The sequence below is a fragment of the Rattus norvegicus genome, chromosome 4 (assembly GCF_021556685.1).
Source record: "Rattus norvegicus strain SHRSP/BbbUtx chromosome 4, alternate assembly SHRSP_T2T, whole genome shotgun sequence".
NCBI lineage: Eukaryota > Metazoa > Chordata > Mammalia > Rodentia > Muridae > Rattus > Rattus norvegicus.
The window spans coordinates 111,296,541-111,319,267 of record NC_141537.1 but is presented as its reverse complement, the minus strand read 5'-3'; the positions used below and the strand labels follow the sequence as shown (position 1 = coordinate 111,319,267).

At 40.2% G+C, this 22,727-nt stretch overlaps 1 protein-coding gene across 6 annotated transcripts in view; it reads left to right on the top strand.

The window, feature by feature from the left end:
* Ctnna2 (catenin alpha 2) overlaps positions 1-22,727 on the top strand; it is a 1,149,154-nt gene that overhangs the window by 307,204 nt on the left and 819,223 nt on the right. For all 6 annotated transcript variants that reach the window (XM_087656637.1, XM_087656638.1, XM_087656636.1 and 3 more), the window contains one exon: positions 18,651-18,817. In XM_087656637.1, the coding sequence (XP_087512763.1) occupies positions 18,651-18,817 (167 nt within the window). The remainder of the gene's footprint in view (positions 1-18,650; positions 18,818-22,727) is intronic.

The window sequence follows — 22,727 nt, the reverse complement described above, 5'->3', positions numbered from 1 at the left end:
TTGTCTTCAGATCATGCTATAAAGACAGACCCAAAAAACAAGGTGGCTAAAAACAACGAAATTTGTTCTACCAGTTCTAAGGATCCTAACTCCACAAACCTAGTTTGCCTTGCCTTAAATGTATAGCGGGGATTCTTCTTTGACTCTGACCAGACCTGGCAATCTGCTTCCAATGGACTCTCACCCCAAATACCTCACTCTCTGCTTCTTTTTCTCCCAGTACTCTCCTACTTCTGTATCTATGAGTGGTTTCTTCTCTTTTGAGACCAATCATGCTGGATCTAGGGATATTCCACTTGAATAAGGCCTCATCCTAAATTTGATTGAATCAGAAAAGACCCTTTTAAAGTAAGACTGTCTTCATATGTACTGGGAGAAAGGACTCTAAAGCCAAGGAAAATCCTCATTTTTCTCCTCTATCCAATTCATTATTTCTTACTCATTAGTACTGACCATGATCAGAAAGTGGTGTTTATGAACACAATGGAGCACTATGTATGAACATAGTGGAGCATGTTATATGTTGGAGCATCTTTTGGTTATATGTCTAAGCAGCCTTATTTATAATAGCAAGAAACTGCAAAGAACCCAGATGTCCTTCAACAGAGGAATGGATACAGAAAATGTGGTACATCTACACAATGGAATATTACTCCATTATCAAAAACAATGACTTTATGAAATTCATAGGCAAATGGATGGAACTGGAAAATATCATCCTGAGTGAGGTAAACAATCACAGAAAAACCCACATGGTATGCACTAATTGATAAGTGGCTATTAGCCCAAATGCTTGAATTACCCAAGATGCACTGAACACATGAAACTCAAGATGGATGACAAAAATGCAGATGCTTCACTCCTTCTTTAAAAGGAGAACAAGAATACCCTTAGGAGGGGATAGAGAGGCAAAGTTTAGAACAGAAGCTGAAGGATCGCCCATTCAGGGCCTGCCACATGTGGCCCATACATATACAGCCACCAAACTAGATAACATGGATGAAGCAAAGAAGTGCAGGCTGACAGGAACTGGATGTAGATTTCTCCTGAGAGACACAGTAAGAATAAGGCAAATACATAGGCGAATGTCACTAGCAAATCACTGAACTGAGAACAGGACCCCCGTTGAAGGAATCAGAGAAAGGACTGAAAAAGCTGAAGGGGCTTGAGACCCCTTATGAACAACAATGCCAACTAACCAGAGCTTCTAGGGACTAAGCCACTACCCAAAGACTATACATGGATTGACCCTGAGCTCCAATTGCATAGGTAGCAATAAATAGCCTAGTAAGGACACCAATGGAAGGGTAAGCCCTTGGTCCTGCCAAGGCTGGATCCCCAGTGAATGGGATTGTTGGGGGTAGGGCGGTAATGGGGGGAGGATGGGGAGGGGAACACCCATATAAAATGGGAGGGGGAGAGGTTAGGGTGATTTTGGCCTGGGAACCGGGAAAGGGAATAACATTTGAAATGTAAATAAGAAACACCCAATTTAATAAAGATGGAAAAAAATAAAAACGGGGGGGGGGGGCGTCAGTAGTTAGAAATATAGCTGATAGTTTTAGTCTATGGGGAAATGACACAGTTCTTCCACAAGATCTCTGCCTTTATTGTTCAGACATTTATGGTTTAGTTACTCTTTAGAAAACTGTCCAGTTTAAGAAATGTATAGTAATATTAGGCCTGGGTATTGCTCGATATATTCCGGTCTCTAATATCTTGACTAATTTTTTTTGTATTTGTTTTCTGATTTAGCAGTGCTTTTATTCCTTTGAGTGAAAAGGTCACTATTTAGCCAAAGTAAAAATTAAAAATGAAACCCTGTATAATGTTCAACCCCATCTCCATACTTACTGCAATCAGACCCCTGCCGGCACTATCCCAAGGCAAGTCTTGCTATGTCACCAGGACTCCTTCATATATAAATGAGATCATTAAGAAACCAGGTATAATGGTTGGAAAAATATACACCAGCTTTTGAGTTTTTAAGTTTTCTTTCACCTGCATATGCTTCCTCTATAGGCAAACCTGTGTGGGAAGGTAGATTATCCTCTAAGTGTGAGCATATTAATTTATGGAAAGAAAAATATTTACCTAGAGATTGTACACCTTCACTCATGGCAGGCATACAGAGTGAGTACAGTTTCCAAGGCACTCATCAGTGTTTTCTTATTCTCCTCTAAATGAACCAAATTGAGTGGATCTCTTTTTTGTGGAGGCAGATTTAAGAGGAAAACGATTCAGAGACACAAGCTCATCTGTCAATGGATCCAAAAATTCTGTGCATGAAAAACAAATGGGGTACTTTTTCTATGAAAGTTGGTACCTTTGCCTGAAAATTTGATATACTTTGTATGGAGTACCTAATGTCAGATCAGGGGAAAATATCATGATATTATTTGAAAAAAGTTGATGTACATGTTTTAAAAGTGTATCTCTCAGTTCTGCACTGTTGGGACTGCATGGGACAAAACAGGAAGATCTTGAGGCTAACTCCAGGATCATAAAGTGAGTCTCAAGGTAGTAAGGTGGACAGGTCTAAAGGAAAATGCACTAGCATCATCTATGAGGTTCTGGGAGGCTATTCACAACACTTACATGCACATTCAGAGAGAGAGAGAGGGAGATGGAGAGGGAGGGAAGAGAAAGGGAGAGAGAGAGGGAGGGGGAGAGAGAGACAGAGACAGAGAGACAGAGAGAGGGAGAGGGAGGGAAGGAGGGAGACACACACACACACACACACACACAGAGAGAGAGAGAGAGAGAGAGAGAGAGAGAGAGAGAGAGAGTTGAATTTTCATTCTATCATTTATCCCCCTCTTTACTTGTATTTCAGTCTGCTTGTGTCATTTAATAATGGGGCTGTTTTATCTTTGGAAAACTTAATGAAAATAGCACTGCACCTCTTAATCCCACTGTTCCTATGAGGCTTGATATAAGGAGGTAACTGGAGCTCCCTAACATCTAACAATTGATCGGGTTGGTTCAATATGCATTAAGGACCTGCTTCCTGATGAAGAGTACTGTCCTAAAGATTTCTGTAAGCATTCTGCTTCTGGCAGTATAGCTAGGAGTAGGGAGTAACCAGCAGCTGCTTCTTGCCAACCCTCAAAGTCACAGATGAAAGTCATATCAGCAGTAGAAAAGAGAAAGAAAAAAATTAAAGCTTGATACACATTATGTATAAATATTTCTAATCTGCTCTTAACTTTCATTGTAACTGAACTGACTAATCACCTTTACACTCTTATGGTTCCTACCTTCCTAAATGCATGCACTTGTTCTTCTTTTACATTTCCAAATACCAACGAAGTGGCCATTTCCCTAAATATGATCCATATTTCCTTTCAAATGAGTCTTTCAGAGCCGTCTGCTACAAGCTTGTGAAGATAGGATGGGATTCCACATTACGTATGTTGCAACTAATAAGTGACTGCTGTATAGCTGATACCTAGCACATGCTCATGGGCTGACCGGGAGGATACATGACACATCATCCCTTCTCATACTTTGTACACAGCACAGATTAATAGGCATGATAATATTCTCAACTCTACAAAGCCTGTAGAGGATGATCAGTCCATGGCCCCCAAGACTATAAATTTTCTTCCACTTAAGGCTGGCTCTATGACATGATGTTGGAACTTTATTTTTCTTGTTTATCTTAACCATACATAACTTACCCTAACAATGCACTCTTTACTTGGAAGGAAGGTGAAAAGTCTGTTTCAGATCCATTATGACCACAGTGATTGAACTATTGGTCAAGGAAATGATACAAGCATTGATTAGCACCTTTGGTTGTTTGTGGCTTTGAATAGAGGATTTTGCATTACCTCAAATTGACCTTTATTAGCATTTGCTGGAACTACTCTGTGGATATCTATGGATATACTTTTGTTAGCTGTGTTTTATTGTGAGTGATACATCATATATATTCAAAATGATAATGAAAGTCTTCCCCTATCATGTCTGTGAAGAGAACCTAATTATATTATGGAAGAGACTATCTTCTCAATGATCGATGGAAAATCAGTGGTAGTCATGTATTAAACCAAAAACTATAACAATGTTATTCTAGAACAAACCATTGAAGAAAATCATTTTCCAAGTGTCAGTTATATATTAAAGTAGAGCCTATAACAATGTTATTCTAGAACAAATGGTTGAAGAAAATAATTTTTCTATGGCACGTTTTAAAATCAGCTTACCTGGGCAGGAGTTTTATTTTTATTGTTGTGTGGATCACATTATGCATGTGGAAATTCAGAAGACAACTCTCAAGAGCTGGTTTTGCCCTTCCAACTTGTGAGTTTGTGGATCTAATTCAAGACAGCAGGCTGGACCAGCAAGCACTTTACCCCACCACATAGCCATCCTACTGACCTCTAAGCTAGAATTTTGTTAGTGGTTATCATGCGAGCAATTACTTGGATCATGTTTTGTTTTGTTTCTAATTTTGAAATATGAAATGAAAGATAGTATTTTCTAACCTTAACAAACTTTCTCATTTTTGGAATTGTTCCTGTTTCATTTTCTCTGCCAAAGATGATGACATTAGGAAAAGTTAACTTCACTTGCTTTTCACTCTGTGGTGACTTCAAGCCTAGCTTCTCTAGCTGAGATTTATATATGTATAATGTGAATTATGCAATATACTTTAGAATACTTTCCATTTGCATATATATATGTATATATATAAAATCTGTGTATGTATGAAATCAGCAGACAGGAGATCAGAGGCAGAAGTACTATTTATTTTTACCAATGACAACACCAATGCCATAGGAACTGGCATATTCATACACATAACTATAATATCAAGGCATCTAAACTGATCTAAAAAGACTTCAGTTATGAGAACTGTCCTGGTGAAAGTCAGCTGTGAATTTGTACAAAGTATATTAGAAAGTTCCCCCTCCCCATTATTTTAGTAAACTTTAGCACACAAGAAGCTCAGTGGAAATGCTCATGACATTAAGGTCAAGGGTCAGATACCCAGCAAGTGGTCTATACCCTCCCTGTTCCTAGTTAGCCTTGGGAAGCTGAACTTGAAAGCCTTCAGAGGTGTCTTGTAAAGTTGGGGAAATAGGATCCACCAATACATTCAGGCAGCATCTTTCAGATGTGCAACATAGTTTAATTGCTGAAGTTGCTTAGAGGGACTTACATCCTTTTTCCAGTACACACCAGGAGCCCGTTTCACTCCTTCCAAAGCCAACAGAGAACACCTTTCATATCACACACTAAACTTAAAGTCAGGTGAATGCAAGCCAGTTATCTTGACTGGAATGTTTCCTCAGAAGACCTAGAATGCTAGGGGAGATGTTTTTTCATTTCCGTACTCCTAATCCCTTTTTCAATACAAAGATCATTAGTCCTTAGGAAATACCCTCTGAGTGTTTGTTTTTTCTCTTCTAGCAAGACATTTAGAATTTTCTCACATGATATATCCTAATATAAAGAAGATGATACTTTTATATGTTATCTAAGGGAACATATCAAACACCAAAGAGTAGAAAGAAACAGCACATAAAGAACAATAATGACAAAAGGCTAGCATCTTCCATTTCCTGAAAATTCTATGCTAAAGGTAGGTTATGGCTGGATTTGGTCTCAGCTACTACTTTGGCTGTGGAACATAGCACACACTTTACCACACAAAACCATGCTGCAGGTCTTTGAGCTTGGACTTCATAGCACTGTCAGCAATGATCCTGAGAGCAGTTACTTGAGCCTTGTTTTAAGTTAAGTTGAGTTTATGCCTCTGGAATTGACATGTCCTTGTTTTCTTTAGTTCTAGAATGTAGACATTTAAGCCCACCCCTCTCACACAGCACTGGCTCAGCACAAGTGATCATAGGACCCTGTATAATGCCATGTTGAGATATTGGGTTCTGGATGTTGTCTGTTCTCAGCCAGATGTAGATAGTAACATTTTAAAACCTTACATTCATTTATGTATGCCTGCATGTATATGTATGCACACACACTTGTTTGAGTGGGCTTGTGCTTACAGGTGTGGGTGCTTGTATGTGTGGACACATACACACATACACTTCAGCATGCATGTGGATGGCAGAGAACAACTTATAAGACTCTCTTCTCTCAGACTCGTGATTTTAGTCTCCCAGGCATTTATGATGGCCGCTTTGTCTTTCCTGTGTATTCCCGATGCAAACTATGGTGCAGCTCTTTTTTGTCATCACTTCAAAGGTTCCAGAAGTCATATTTCAGCTCCCCGCTATGGAACACTGTTACTAGTATGCTGACATGTTAGTGGCTTTGATTTGTGTCCTGAATGTGAGGAGAATAGAAAGCTGAGCCAGAGAATTTGTTATTGACAAGGATATAAATAAATCAACAGCACGTTCTTTATAGTCTTGCCTTATGTATATTGGATGGTGAAAACTTTGAAGTCATACAATTGTTAACATTTGATACTTCTAAGCTTTGCAAACCACATTATAGCATGTATATGTGTGTTTCTTTGCTTTTTAAAAATTCAATTGTTTATTCAGCTGTTTTCTGAAGGGGAAGAAAGGAAGGTTTTGGAAGTGAGTGAGTGGGTAGGGATAGGAAATCTGGGAAGAGTGGGGAGAAAGGAAATTGTGAACAGACTATATTGTATGAAAATTTCATTTTCAATAAATATATAAAACATATTATAGTTTACCTATTATGGGAATGCATTTATTTCATATTCAGGCCTATATATCTGTCACTCTTTCTTTTTGTTTCCTAAAAGTATAAGCTAACTGGGTCAGTTAATAAGGCGCTTGCAGTGCAAGCATGAGGACCTGAGAGAGTCCCCAGCACTTACATTCATAAGCAGGTCCTGCTGAGTGATCATGTAACCCTAGTGCTCCAGAGACAACGATGGGAGGCTCATTGTGGTTTGATCACCAGCTAGTCCAACACAACTGCTGAGATCCAAGTTCAGTGAGAGAACTTATCTGGAAAAGTAAGGTAAAGACAACACAACATACCTAATACTGACCACTAATTTCTATGTGTACCGACATTTAAAAATTCACACAAACCCCTATGCAGGGATACACCTCTCTCTCTCTCTCTCTCTCTCTCTCTCTCTCTCTCTCTCTCTTGCAAATAAAAGTACAATATATATATGTAAATCCTATATAAGATAATTATATATGCATATACATAGGTATATACAATGAAAAATAGTGCACCTTGTTTCATGAGCTACTGAATTATTCCATTTTTCTCCTAAGATTAGCACATCACTGTTTAACATCTCCAAGTTTATGGCCTTCTATTGCACGCCAGCCCAGGATGATAATCTCCTTTTTACGGAACATGGCAATAGCTTTATTTAACAGGTCTTTGCAAAGGGCTCATTTGGAAAGTGCTATGTTGCAGCTTGTTAGACTCACAGGCTACCCCAGTATAAAATTAGCTTTCACCCCCTTCTCCCATCCCTAAAGAAGACCATAGCCGAAATAATTAAAATCCATATGCTTAATGATCTGTGCTTTCTGCAAGGTGGTGCATTACCATTTCTAACGATGTTTAATAGCTCATAACGCTCAATGCTCTTAATCATCACTTACTGACATTTGTTGTGGTTTTGCATACTGAACACATCTCCAGAAAGCAAGCATAGCCTTGGAACCATGATCAACCCTTGTTAAAGAGTGTTGGGTTGACCAAATATAGACCAGGCTGTGAGAGCCTCTCAAGCCAACCTAGATAACAATCATGTGACTGAAAGGGAATTTGTTAGTGAAACTACAGTTATTAGCTACTGATGTATTGTGCATTTTAGGTTTCACAGTCCTGGAGACTGACCAGAACTTTCCATTGGCACATCTAGCGAGCAGACATCCTTCAAGTGGTCTCTTTTGCTCATTCTCAGTCTTTTGACTGAAGACAAAAGTGGGGAGGTCTCATCAGGATCAGTAGTGCTCTAATTTTATGGTCACTTCAGGGACATTGATTGATGCCACCAAATCTCTGAGACTTTATACCTAACTTTTTATATTCTCAGAGAGCTACTTGAGTAAAGGAAACTAACAAAAGATCACATAGCCTGATGACTACCCTTTCTGGAAAGACAAAGGGACAGGAAGCTTTCTCGATTTGCAATATTGACATAGCCTTCCTGTGGCTAGGGTTAATGCATCTCTCCTCTCTTCTGTCTCTGTTTCAGTCTCTCTGTTTCTCTGTGTGTGTGTCTCTCTCTGTCTCTGTATCTGTCTCCCCCCTCTCTCTCATGTCTGTGCGTGTGTGTGTGTGTGTGTGTGTGTGTGTGTGTGTGTGAACAGAGGAATTGAACACCCTCCTTTACTTTCTACCACCTTCTTTTGAGATGCGTCCATCACTGAACCAGGAGCTAGACAGGTAGCCAGCATGTCCCAATGTCCCAACAATCCTTCATACACACCCCAACACACACACACACACACACACACACACACACACACACACACACACACACACACACACACTGGTGGATGCAGGTACCTGGGTGACCACACACACACACACACACACACACACAGCTGGACATTAGTTCTGTGAATCTGAATTCTGCTGTCATCCATCAAACCATCTCCCCAGCCCCTTCTGATTTTTTGGTTCAGGCAAGAAGGCTGGCATGTGAATACTGTGGTTGTAGGAGGTAACCTGTGCCAGTTCCTCAGCAGGTGTTCAGTGCTTCAAGTACTCTCAGAAGACGTTCATTTTAATGTAGATTTTGCCTTAGAAAATACTGTCTTTTCACTAATGCTGGTTCTTAGAGGGAAATCCGATTGTGAATTTCTGACCATTTCCCTAACCATGGGCTTGAATCATAAACACCCTAGGGTGAAATGCATATCTCGCCTTTCATATTCTTTGCTGCTTCAAAAATACGTTTTAGGATTTCTCTCCTTTTGTAGGAACTTTCTCTGTGGGAAGAACAAAGGAAGGAAGTGCAGCCTTTCCTGGCACCTGCCTTTCTCAAAGATTACAGTTGTATGATACTTCCTAAACTTACATACTGACTTAAAAACAAATAAAAAGTTAATGGGCAAATCAAATTATCCCACTATGAAGTTCAATAAATATGAAGTATCACTGATCGTTTCCCCTTGCTTCAGTGTGACTTTATATAGATCCAGGGGGACTACAGCAAGCTTTCTTCTTCGCAACATTTGCTGACTAACAGAAACCTTGTCTTGCTTCAGTTTGAATGCATTAATGATATACTTGGAGCCAGTAATGTCACGTTAAGGAAAAAATTAAAAGCACCTCACCTTGGAATAATTTATCAAAAAGTAATTTAATCCAGATTTAAATACCCTACCTCCTCCCTCCCTACGTCTTATGTCTTTCTATTTCTTTCTTTTGTTAGAGCCTGAGTCTGTGCCTACCTGGAGGCTGTCTTGTGAATGTGTCTGTCTCTGTGTTTCTTTCTGTTTTTTTCTCCCTGTTTTTGGAACAGCACAGAAACCATCATATGGGAAAGAATGATGGGTACTTCATAGAAATCTTTATCAGGGTTCACAAGGGATAAAACTCTTTTTTTTTTGCATCTGCCCCCAACTGACCTAGGTAAGAAACAGTTCTTCAGCTGTCACCGTCAACAGCTGCATAAACCCATAGCCATGTAACTTCCAACTTTTATTCAACGTATTTGCTGTTTTCAGGATTTTTATCATAACATGCAAGCACACATGCATTGTCTGGATTTGGGCCCCGGAAGAGTATACCATTTAAGATTATAGCTATGCATTTTTCTGAGGTTGTAAAATTTGACTACATGGGAAAGGGAGATGAGTTGTTAAGTTGTTCTCTTAAAGGAAGCCTAAACAGGCAGTTTGAGTACCCAGATAAAGAGCAGTCCTGACTTCAAGGTGCGGTGTAAAAAATAGTTTATGAGATCCAGCAAAAAAACCGTAGTCTCAGAATGGAAGAGGTATTTTCATAATGAGGTATCACTATATGTTAAACAGGACTTCCATGTCAGGAGCAGAGAAAGTAAAGTGCTGTAATTATGGCTGCTATGCTGACCATCCTTCTAGGCTAGGGCAATGGATGAAAACTCACAGTACACAGGCAGAGGTAATCCCACATCAGTCCTTGCTGTGACAAGAACAAAGGGTGTATGCCTGGGGCTGATTTGTGGAAACTCCTCTGCTTTTTTTTTTTTTTCCCCAGGAGCTGGGGACCGAACCCAGGGCCTTGCGCTTCCTAGGCAAGCGCTCTACCACTGAGCCAAATCCCCAACCCCTCCTCTGCTTAATTCCTTCCTCCCTACTGCTCTTTTCTTCTTTTCCTCCTCCGCCCCTTACTCTTCCCTTCTGTCCTTCTACCTTTCCTTCTGTTTCTTCCTCGTCTCTTTCTTTTTCTAGTTTGCTATGCTCAACAGACCAAATAAACATGTAGTTGTGCCTTCAACTTCTTATCTCAGACCACTCAGAAATATGTGGGTGGATAGGCACTTTGAATGGAACAAGCAGATATTAAGGGTTATTTCTGAAGCAGCATTTGTAGAGCTGGATGGCTTTAAATGCACACTCTGCTCCTTACCACGTAGTTGACCTTGGGTAAATAAGTTTCTTTCTCCACTCAGTTGTTCTGGGAAAATGATGGCAGGAGTAATTTTGTCATTGGATGCTCTCCAGAAGTCAGGCTTTGGTGCAGGTAAAGTTTTCTGAATAGAACTTAGGACACATGACAGTAGGTCTCAAAAATTGACACGATGGAAATGGGATCCTTAAAGCAGAAGAAATCATGAGTCCCAGGTACTAGCTCCTGCTTCACGGAACACAATTATCCATACATTTGCATAACTCAGAGGTTTTCAGGTAAACCAATGTCTTCTCAATGGATCCTTTCAAAATATCAACAACTCTGGATGCTTCTTTAACATGAGAAATAACCCCACCTACTCCCATAAAGGAAAGGGGCAGTTATCAGGGAAAGCACACTTTCTGCTCTTTTTTGTTTTGTTTTTGTTCTTGTTTTGTTTTGTTTTCTCCACTTTGGTCATTTACATCCTTCAGTTTGCTTTATAACTAGAGAAGTTATTTTTCCAGTATGCTTCGAAAATGAGCCAATTGGACCAGTGTTGGGTCTTTGAGTGCTATAGCACTGTCTTAGCATTTTACAAAAAGGTCAAAATGATAAATTGTTCAGAAATTTCACACTATCTATTCAATTACTGTGTTTAGAGCATTTTAAAAGCACGTGTGAATATTTAGCAAATTTAAAAAGGAAATTGCTGTTTAATAAAAGTATTATTTTAAGTCAGGGTTTAAGTTTAAATGGTTCTAAGCTTAAAAAAAATAGTAAAAGATGTTCGTTCTGGATTGAGCACAAACCTGAGGTGATATGCATGATTAATATAAACCTGAGCTGATATGCATGATGAATATAAACAATGAGCCATGAGGATAATGCACAGAACAGTAGACAACAGAGGCCTGGGAACAGGAAATGTCTATACTAATATGTACTGCAAATGCTTGAATTGCCTGGACTTAGGGAAACTCCTATTCTAACTCTGTAATCTTATTTCATTGCACAAAAACTTTATTGTCTGTAGTTGTTTCATTGCTAAATACTATCTATTTTTCAATAGTCTTTCAAATACAGTTCCCAGTGCTTAAGAAAAGGAAACAAGAGGACAAGAAGTTCAAAACTCACCCTTGTCATTCACAGCAAATCTTATGTCATCCTGGGCTTCACAAAACACTGCTTCAATAAACAACAGCAGAGAGAAGAGGGAGGAGGGACAGACAGATACAAAGACAGAAAAACAGAGATAACATTTAAGACAATGAAAGATGGAGACTTTTGCTTCTTCTTCTTCTTTTTTTTTTCTCACCTTTTTTAAAGAGTTCTGTGTTGGGAAAAGAAAAGTTCATTAACTGTCAATATTTTGTGTAATTAGACAGAGGGGAACAATGTAATCAGTTTAAATGCTGGCAAAAATACAGATAAGAACTGTCCAGAGGGCCGTCATCAGCAGTCCCCTGGTGATAGGTCTTAAGTTGTAAGAACTAAGAGTGTTATTTTTAGTGTCTTAATAGTCTGTGGTTTTCCGACTTCATATAGACCAACTGTTTACTTAGTAATTGAAATGTTGTCAATGTATAATTGCACATCAACCATAGGAAGGGTCACTGGAATGCCTCTCTCCCCTTGGCTTCCTGGGTCATCATTCCCTGTTACCATGGTTATTCTGCAATGCTTTGCAGCATGCATTTTTCTTCACTTTCGTTACATTAGTTTGAGTTCAGGAAGTCAGACCTTTGAATGCCACAACTAAGAGCATGCAAAGAAAACTGAATTAAACTCGCCACCAGGCAGGCTGGCAGCCACTGGCCATGTCCACCCTATGTATTACCTGACCTTCATCTTTCCAGTAGTTCAGTGATCAGATTTCCAAAGGGTGCTTGTCTTACTTGCAGACTACTCCCCAAAGAATGAGTCGTGTTCTGGGGTCATGTTGGATCATGATTTACATCCTACACAAGTTTCCTCCTCCTCTTTCCTCCTCCTTGGACCCTTATTGTCTCCCTGGGCATCATCACCAGGGTTCATTGTTCACATGTGCATATTCCTCAAGATTATTCTGTTGTTGTGACTGTTGTTGTTCAAGGCAAGTGACATTGAAGCATACATTCTGCTGTCACACAAAAAGGATTTATTTCCTTTTTAAAAATTTTTAATATTTATATATGCACCTAGTATATTTTGATTGAATCTACCTACTTCCTCTCAATTCTCCAACTGCTTTTCTTTCCCGATCCACTTTCTTTTAATTTAATGCTTTTAATCAAATAGTCTCCAAGGCCATTTAGTGCTGCTTGTATGTGCACAGGTGAGGGACCATCTAATAGAGTATGGGGAATGACAGTTATTCTCTTGCTTTTGAGCAAGGACCACAAGAAACTAGATCATCCAAAAATATGCTTCCAACCTGTAACCAATATTTCAATGATTCTTATTAAAGTGAGAAAAATCAAGCAATGGAGTTAATAACTGTATTAATAATAATAATCTTTATACCATCAGTATTAGTTACCTTTTTGTTGCTGTAGAAAAAAATAGCAACCTAACAGAAAAGGTTTTTTTTGTCTTTGGGCTCCAAAGAGATCCAGTCCATCATGGTAGGAAGGTTTGACAGCAGACGGTAAAGGCACAGATACAGAAGCAGGAGGCTCATTGGCCAGATTACAACTGCAGTCAGGAAACAAAGTGTGAACAGGAAGTGAGGTCAAGCCTCAAGCCTACCCTACTACTTCTTTCATCCAGGCTTTGTGGTCTATCAGTTCTACAACCTTCCTTAGGATCACCAGCAGGGAACCAACTGTTCAAACACATTGAAACCCTGGAGGACATGTCTTTTCAAACCACAGCAGCTCTTGATATAGGTAAAGGCTTATGCCAGGGGCCTTAACAATATCATCTTTCATTTGAACCCCAATACAGCTAACAGTATTTTTCACCCCCAATTTATTTGAGGGACAGAAATATTATGATCTAACAAGCACTGGGTCTATGAACCTTTGGCTTTCTGATTTTAAATGCCTATTCTCATTTTTCAAATCTATTTTTCTTTTTTAAATCAGCATATAGGTTATTAGATGCCATTATGGTATTTTCAAACAAAATGCATTCCAGTTGATTTTCCTCCCACTCACATGTCCCTCCTTCCTGACCACCATCTTCCTTCCTGGACTACATTTGATTTCATGCCATACGTGACCTTGGATCTGGGAAATAAAATATTAATTGAAATGATTAAAACTCAGAAAGATAAAAGCTTTCATGGTCTCTCACATATGAGACTTCTCCTTGTAACTTATATTTTACACACGTGGATATAAATAGAGGTAAACGTTTTTCACCCTTAATCCATGTTAAAATATATGGAGCTTTTAGATTGATATTCCTGTCATAAGCTTTTATGTGAAAGAATTACACATGACTGGTTGTGTCTAACCCATCACTCACGCTACTTTTCTTTCCAGTTGGTGATAGGGACTTAAGGAGATTAGTCTTCACCTGGGAACATAGTTCCAGCTGGTTCTATCTATAATCAAGTAACTGACATTGAATATTTCCATACATATGCACATAGTAACCAGTAGATCCCTGCTTTTCTCTCTCCAGTACCCCTCCCCTCTCTTATATAGTCTTTCATTACCTTGCTAATTATTACAGTCTTATAGAACACCAGTTCCCTGAGAAAATAGCTAATTTTATCATGATAAACTTGCCTATCATCTTGTAATATAGATTTCCGTTTTGTCCCAGTAATCCTGAAGCTACGGGGATATAAGACACATTAGTGTTATTGCTGATTTCACATCGGCCTTCCTTTGGAATCTTTAACAATGTGAGATCATTTGTATCTGCTCAGAATGGGTTTTAGTTTTTAATTTAAACTGAATGAAATTACCTGCACTTTATCTCAGAGTCCTCTCAGAACAGCCTGATATTTACATTTACATACCTACATTTTCTCAGAAAAGAATGTGCCCTTCCCCTCCCTTTCCCCCTTCCTTCCCTCCCTATGGCCTTCTTCCCTCTTTTCCTCCCTGTGCCATCCCCTTTCTCCTTTTTCCATATCCCTCTGTTTTTCTTTTGCTTCTTTTCACTGCTCTTTGTCTTTCTTATTTGTATCTTTGTCTCTTTTTCTTCCTCTTTTCCTCCTCCCTCCTGGGCATCTATCAAACTACTTACTGTCCGTAAAAGTGGCTGAGGATGGGAATTGGAGGGCATCTCAGGGGTGTTTCCAGGTTCTGTGTCTCTCCAGAAATACTTGAATAGAGACCGGCGGTTAACTCAGAAGCTGAGGCATTCTATTGAGAACAGACAGATTTTCAAGGGGGCAGCAGGTCACGGTAGGAAAATAGTTGAACATCTTGAGGCCAGGCTGTCCTAACAGAAATGTCTCTTTTGTGACCTTTCTTGTATCATCACTAGAGCATTGGCCTTGCCACTCACACTGTCACAGCAAGTTCTGACACAGCTTTGTGAATCATCTGCCCCATTAGCAGCCTATTACATTTTACCTTATTTACTAGCCTGTGGGGGTAAGTACATTTACATGTGCCAGAGCACACATGTGGAAGTCAGAGAACAACTTTCAAGAGTTGCTTCTCTATTTCTACTACGTGGGTCGAACTCAGATCGTCAGGTTTAATGGCACACCCCTCTACACAACCAAGCCATCTTGGCATCAAAGTACTTTTTTTTTCTTGCAGTGCTGGAAACTGAAGCCAGGACCTTGTTCATGCTGGGTGAATGATATTCTATTAATCTACAGACTCAGCTCCTTTGTCTTAACCTACATCTAGGGGTGTGTGCTTAACATTATAAGCCAGAAGTTGCTGTTAGACTCTCTGGAATGCTGCTGTACATTTTAGTCAGCCTTTGAGGGAAGCGTAGAAGCTCCATCTTTGCTCTTTGCCAGCAGGGATTTTCATGTGTTTGTTCTTTTTCTTTCCCATGAGCCTTTCCAGCCCCACCCTCCATCCATACTGAACTCCTGCTCCACCAGTAGGGCCTGTGTGTGTCCTGCCCCAGATTTAATGACTAGAAGTGCATCCTGATTCCTGTTACCCTTTGGCTTTGATACACTTTTGGCCACCATGTAGCCAGCCTGTGGGTGGAGTGATGTTACATGATGCTATTCTGATCCACTGTCTGAATATTTGAAAAGGAAAATCCAATCAGTTTAGGCACAGTTTGGTTAGCAACACTTGCACTCTATGTTCTGAGAGGTGATGAAACAAATTGTCATTTTGGAGTCATTTATTCTAAGAATAACCCCCAACTTAGTGGTTTCCTCTCATCCAAGGTAGAGCTCACCCCTGTTTAACCTGTAAAAACTGGAATCATCCAAGTAGATTCCTCTCTCCCTTTCTCTCTCTCTGTCTGAGAGAGAGAGAAATCTTACTGTCCTTTGCACAATAAAGTATATTCTATAAACTGTGACTTCCCATTGATACCATAGACAAAGTTGTTGAGCTTTCTCTATGGTGATCCTCTTTGAATTTGCATTGAGGTATAATGTCTTTCCAACTATAGTGAAAAGAATGGATATAAATGTGCTTCTTTCTGCCTGGTAAATATATATTTGCAATGAATTTTATCTTGTGTAGCTAACAAAGAGATTCAGATCCCTCTTCTTCTCCCTCTCCCCTCCCCTCCTCCCCTCCTCTCTCTCTCTCTCTCTCTCTCTCTCTCTCTCTCTCTCTCTCTCTCTCTCTCTGTGTGTGTGTGTGTGTGTGTGTGTGTGTGTGTGTGTGTGTGCCAAGTGTGGGACATGTATACTGAATAAGTGTTTTAAGTGTTTGATAATTACAATCTCTAATTGAAATCTGTGTTAGACTTCCAAGGATTGTGTGTTTTAGCAGTTCACCATTTTACAGATACAAACTTCAAATTTTAAGTTCCTCCTAAACTGTTGTCAGCATGGGTTGTTTCCTTTTACACCTCTGTATAAAATTGGAAAATATACTTTTTGTTTGTGTTATAGCATCATTCAAGGACCCAATGATATAATACATTTTCTTACATGCCTACATACCTTAATAGAAACTCAGACTGCTATGAAGGATAAATGAACTTTAACACTAATAGACAGATGTACAGGCTATTTTGACCTGCCTGTAAAATGATTGGTTTCTTTCCACTTGTGTCTTAGCATAGCTTGTTCTTAAGAATAGAACCTTGATCATTTCTATTAGAACATCAAACAAACTACTTCACCGTTAATCAAAGAATTAGTCCTGTCAACTGCACTTGTTGAGTTTATTGTAGGTCTCCTATCTCGAGTATGCTCCACTACCCAGAGCTCTGCTTGTGCTTCCTGCAAGATCTTCCTGCTTAATCAGGTGTTCCTCACTAATACAGCATCAGGCTTGCCCTGGTTAGTCATCTCTCTTTGCTTCCCACTTCTTGGTATCCCTTTACGAACACGTGTACCTGACTCCTCTATCCTTATTCATCATTCTAGATTCTCTTCACAAAATCCACTGACTGTATTTCAGTGACCTCTGTCACATCCACCCCCTATATATTTGGGTCTTTTTATATCAAGTCCAAGCTTCATCATGCTCTAACCCTAACTGTGTTTGTCCTGTTACCTGGTTTTTCTTTCCTAGTCAAGTCTCCTCCAGTTGACTTTATGTAAAATGGCTGACCTATCTTCCAAGAACAGAAATTGATTAGAGTCACTTTTCTGTGTCAATGGTACAATCCAAATCTCTTGCATGGTGTGGTGTCGCAGCCCTCTCCTCACAATACCCTTCCGTGCAGCCAAAGCTCCCAGCTGTCAGCCTCAGGCTCCAGGCTCCTGAGTCTCATGCAGCTCTCATCTTTGTGCCTGAGTGGGAAGGCACCTTTCTTCATCACAGTTCATAAGAGAAGACTGCTCTCCCCTAGACCACTCTCCACTAAATAAGGAAATCCCTACTTTCTCTTCATTGTGTCCCTCCATCCCTCCCTTCCTTCCTCTTTATTTCTTTCTTCCTTTCTTGCTTGGATATGATCTTTGTATGCAGTCACTTTCCTAGAATTTGACATATAAATTAGAGTGACCTCAAAATTTCAACTATGTTCCCACCCTGGCCTCCTAAAAGTAGTTTTTAAAAGGTCAATGTTTTAAGAATCAGTTCTCCACAGCATTGCAGCTAATCCTGGCTAAATTCTATTGCCAACTTAACATAACCTAGAAGCACCTGGGGTGAGTGACCCTGAATTGAAGAATTGTCTCTCTCACAGCTGCTCTCAACCTGTGGGTCATGACCCTGTTGTGGGTGGAATGACCCTCTCACAGGGGTCACCTGAGACCATCAGAAAACATAGATATTTGCTATAATTAGTAACACTGACAAATTTGTAGTTATGAGGTAGCAATGAAAATAATTTTATGATTGTGCATCACCAGAATATAAGAACTAAACCTAAGGTGGAAAATGACCGCTATATCAGGTACTATATCAGGTTGGCCTCTGGGCATATATCTATGAGGAATGATCTTAGTTGATGACTGATGTGTCATGGCCCAGCCCCACTGTGAGCTGTACCATCCGTAAGCAGACAGCTCTGGGCTGTATGAAATAGCTAGCTGAGTATGCGCCAGAGCACGAGACTGTAAGCTCTGTTCTTCCTTCATGGTTGCTGACTGACTTCCTGCTTGAGTTCCATGCGCTGACCTCCCTCACTGTTGGACTATGCCCTGGAAGCCTACATGAGTGAAATCCCTTCCTTCCCTACATTTTGCTGGTCATGGAGATTACCACAGCAACAGAAAGCAACCTAGAATAGTGGGACTATTAATCAAATCTCGGATGTCAGTCACCTGAACTTGTTGCCTAGGAAATGGTTCTGGCTCCAAGAAAATGGAGTGATATAAATGTTGTTACATCAAATACATTAAATGGCTTTCATATTGGTGTTAAAAGCTCGATTTTACAAGTTAATGTTAAATAATAACTTTTTTGTCCATCAGCTCTGTCTGTGCATTAATAAGCTAGACTTGCAATGTCCACTATGGTACTGGCCTTTGAGAAGTGCCAGCATTGCTGTGACATCCAATTTAGCTAGCCACAGATCTCTCAGCTCACTATGTTCTCAGTATCCTCACCACCCACCCACCTCTGTGTGTTTTCTTGCAGGTGAGACTATGCGGATCGCCTCCTCAGAGTTTGCTGACGACCCTTGCTCTTCGGTCAAGCGTGGCACAATGGTGCGGGCAGCACGGGCTCTGCTATCGGCTGTGACACGCTTGCTCATTCTGGCTGACATGGCAGATGTCATGAGACTTTTATCGCATCTGAAAATTGTACGTATGTAGACTTCATGAAGGCCTCTGGATGGGGATTAGGGGACAACTAGGAAGGATTAGATACATTCCACTTCTTATAGATAACCTGGTTACCCTCGTTTCCCAGGGTTATGTTCCAATAACTAATTTGTAGCCCACAGTGTATTCAAAAGCTAAGCTTTATCTGAGTCATCTCCCCACCTCCAAACAGAGCTTGGAGTACATGGCTTGACATACTTAGAAGGTAGGAACCTATCATATGCTAGTGTATTTATGCATATGTTAATATATAATTTTTGAACATTCTGTAGCCTAGCAATAAAACAGTGCCCAGTTCATATAGGACTACTATCACTTCTTGCATCAAGCACCTATATTGATCCTGTGGGTTTCTGTGCCTTCACCAATCCATGAAAGCCACTATTCATACCTTGCCTGTTGTACATGCTCCCTAGTAATTCTTTTGTTTTCCAGTGGGAGTTGACCCTTGTCATGGTCACACATTCTCCCCAGATCAGAGAGTAAGTTAACTTCCCTGATCTGTAACCAAAAGGCTTCCAAATGGTTTACTGTTTGCTAAATAGAATTGTTGTTGAGGTTGGGGATTTAGCTCAGTGGTAGAGCACTTGCCTAGCAAGCGCAAGGTCCTGGGTTCAGTCCCCAGCTCCGGAAAAAAAAAAAAAAGAATTGTTGTTGAACTCGTGCAACAAACACAAGAGGGAGAAATGTCTCTCCCCAGAGACTGCTGAGTTCAACTAGCACAAACTCTGGGCTTTTCTGTCTTAAGATGAAAAGGCATGAAGGACAGGGTTTTCCTGGGAAGTGTATGATGGATGGGTGGGTCTCATCCTTGGACAATGCTAGCTCATCCTGGCCTGAGCTTGATGCTCTTCTACTTTTTCTCCAGTCAAATGGACATGTGCTGGGAGAGGGAGTGATACGGGTGACGAGTAGTGAATGCTCAGTCACCTCAGCTCTTTTATATTTGTTCAGGTGGAGGGATCAGGACACCATGTAAGGCCTAAGTGTTACCTGTTATAGTATTTACCAGACGAGATGCTGGCATAAAGCCCAAGATTCTTTGTTTATGGGCAAACTCCTAGAAACTTTTGCTCCCTTTCAAATTCTGGTTTCCTCCTTGAACTCTGTGACCTTAACCCTAAAACAGGATACCACATTTCATGGTTTCCAGCAGGTCCCTGGGAAGGCAAAAGACAGAAAACAGACTGTGCTTGGGATTCTTATTATTAAAATGTTCTCCAGTAAGTCCTCCAATGCTAAAGAAGGCTGTTGCAAACTGCACGAGGTCCACAGTTCAAGAAAGAACTTTACCTTTCCCAAAAAAGAATTTGGGGAACAAAGCAATGTTAAGAGAAACTGTTTGGCCACTGGATTCAAACTAACATGGTTTAGACCAAGGGTGTGGTTTCAGCTTGCTAGCTTTTTGGCAGGAATGATGCCTTCTCATGCATGGGGATGTCCCTGGAGCCTGCGTAGACTGCAATGCTGGCTGGCTCTATCCAACCTCCTTCTGCTTAATGCATACTTTGTAATAGTAATAATGTCTACTCAACTATACTGGAGAAAAAGTTTTATGATCATTACTTTACACACTACTCAGACATTAAAGGCAACATTTTATGGAAAGTATTTTTTTCTGCAGGAAGTCCTTGTGAACAGTGGGTCAGTGGGACTGACCCTAAACAACTGTGCATTAAATATGTGAGTTAAATATTCTCTCTGAACAGTCCACATAGTGAACATGCTCTTTATATATTTTTTTAAATTTGATTACTTTTGAGAATTTTTTATGGGTACTGTATTTACAGCATATCATCCCTCCCTCTATACATTCCAACTCCTCCTGACACAGTTTTTCAAATTTAATGCCTCTTCTTTTTAATTATTATTATTACATATACGTGTGTATATGATAGAAAGTGTGTATAGATAGAAAGACAGAGACAGAGACAGGCAGGCAGACAGACAGACAGACAGACAGCCTACTGAGTTTATTTCGTGCTGTGTACATGCAGGTGTATTTAGGGCTGATCATTTGGGATTGGCTATTGTATCATTGTGCTAGTCCTTGGAGAAGACCGATTTGCCCCAACAGCCCCACTTGCCTAAATGTCTTCATCAAAGAACAGGCTCTTTTGAATTCTCCTCCATACTTAGGGGTTGTCATTGTCAGATGCAGGCTTTGTGGAGGCCACCGTAGTTTTGAGATTTCAAGGGTACCACTTTTCTGTTCTACCCTATCTCAAAATAAACATCCTTACCTGGTTCTCTGGCTCTCATAATTTTTCCTCTCCGGGAATATCAGGCAGGAATCCTGTCTCTGGTTTTCTGGCTTTTTCTTTATGCTCCCTGAGGTTTAGGTGTACAGCTTGCAAGTGTATCAATTGGTATCAATTTTCTGCATTTGGCCCAGTTTTCCATCTCTATAATACTCTCTATATGCTGAAAAATAACTTTATTTTTATAGTGTTTGCTCTCTAATACCACACAAACCTGCCATGGGGCAAACATCTTAGGAGTGGAAACACGAGGATAAGCAGTTCGAGGTCACCCTCAGATATATTAAAACCTTGTGGTCAGCCTGGGATGTATAAGACTTTATCTCTAAATAGTTAAATAAATACAATTAAGTAAATAAGTCCAAGCTTCCACAGTCTACAATACTAGATACTGTCTGTGTTCAGGTCTCTCTATTCCCCTATCCCCTCCCCCGTCTCTCCTTCCCTCCCTCCCCACCCCCTACCTGCCCCTCTCTGTCCTGCTATTTTGGCCAGGGCTGTTGAGTAATACTTCTATAGCCCCTTGTTATATCAATTGTGCTCTGTCCTCACACAGTAGATTGAGGGAGGTTAAAGAAAAGGATTTAGCACAAATTCATGCAAAGGTCAACCCAGCAACATTAAGTAGGCCTGTCAAACTGTCGCTAGTAAAATTAAAAATGATTGTAGACTAGATAATGCATTTGTTCTCAGACTACAGCAACAGAAAAGGTGGAATGTTGCCATCTTGTGGACATGCTCAGAACTGCACTTTCTGGAGCTACCACTGACTTGGAGTGAGGACTGTCCCATCTTGAGTTCCTATCAGTCCTGATGTCATTGCTTAGAACCATCTTCTGAAGACAAAGCCCCTGCTAAAACTGGCATATAGAAAAAAGTCACTATAAATTAACTTGGTGTGTTTGTTTTTTGACTTGAGTAATTTATTAGTGAAAAGCACAGCCTCTGGAAATATTACATACACCATTTATTTTATAAATTTAGGATTAAAAGCATGAGAAACCATTGTCTAATGGCTGTTGAGGGAGAACAAGTCAGCTTTCGTCAGACACAGACCCTAGTAGATTGCCCATGTTCCAGTGCATGGCTCTGGAACCATGCACAATCAGGTGGCACTAGTTAGACTACATGCTTTAAAACCAGAGGCCGTGTGAATGGGAGAAAGACGGGGCAAGGGAGGTCTGGTAGGGTGCCAATGGAGGAGTGACAAGTGGAAATGATGAAAATATTTCTAAATATATATGACATTCTGAAAGACTCAATAAAATTATATTTAAAAAGAAAAATACATGCAGAAGATTAAGTAGCCAAAACCCCAGAATGGTACCGGGGGTGGGGGGATGGTGGAGGCATAGGCCCCCTGCCCCACTCAGGAGATTTTGCAGTGGAATGCTGCCAAGGGAGCGAGCATCAGTTTTCCTCAGGGATGCAACCATCTAGTCCAATCGATTTTCCTATGTCCATGCACATACATGACGTGGACTCTGCCTTTTAGCAAAGGGACCAGGAAATCAGAAAGAAAAATAGAATAGTTGAGGGGGAGAGGAAAGAGATTGGAGAATAGCAAAGTGTTGGCAGATTTGATAAAATGCACTGTAAGCTTGTACAAAACTCTCAAGCAATAGAAA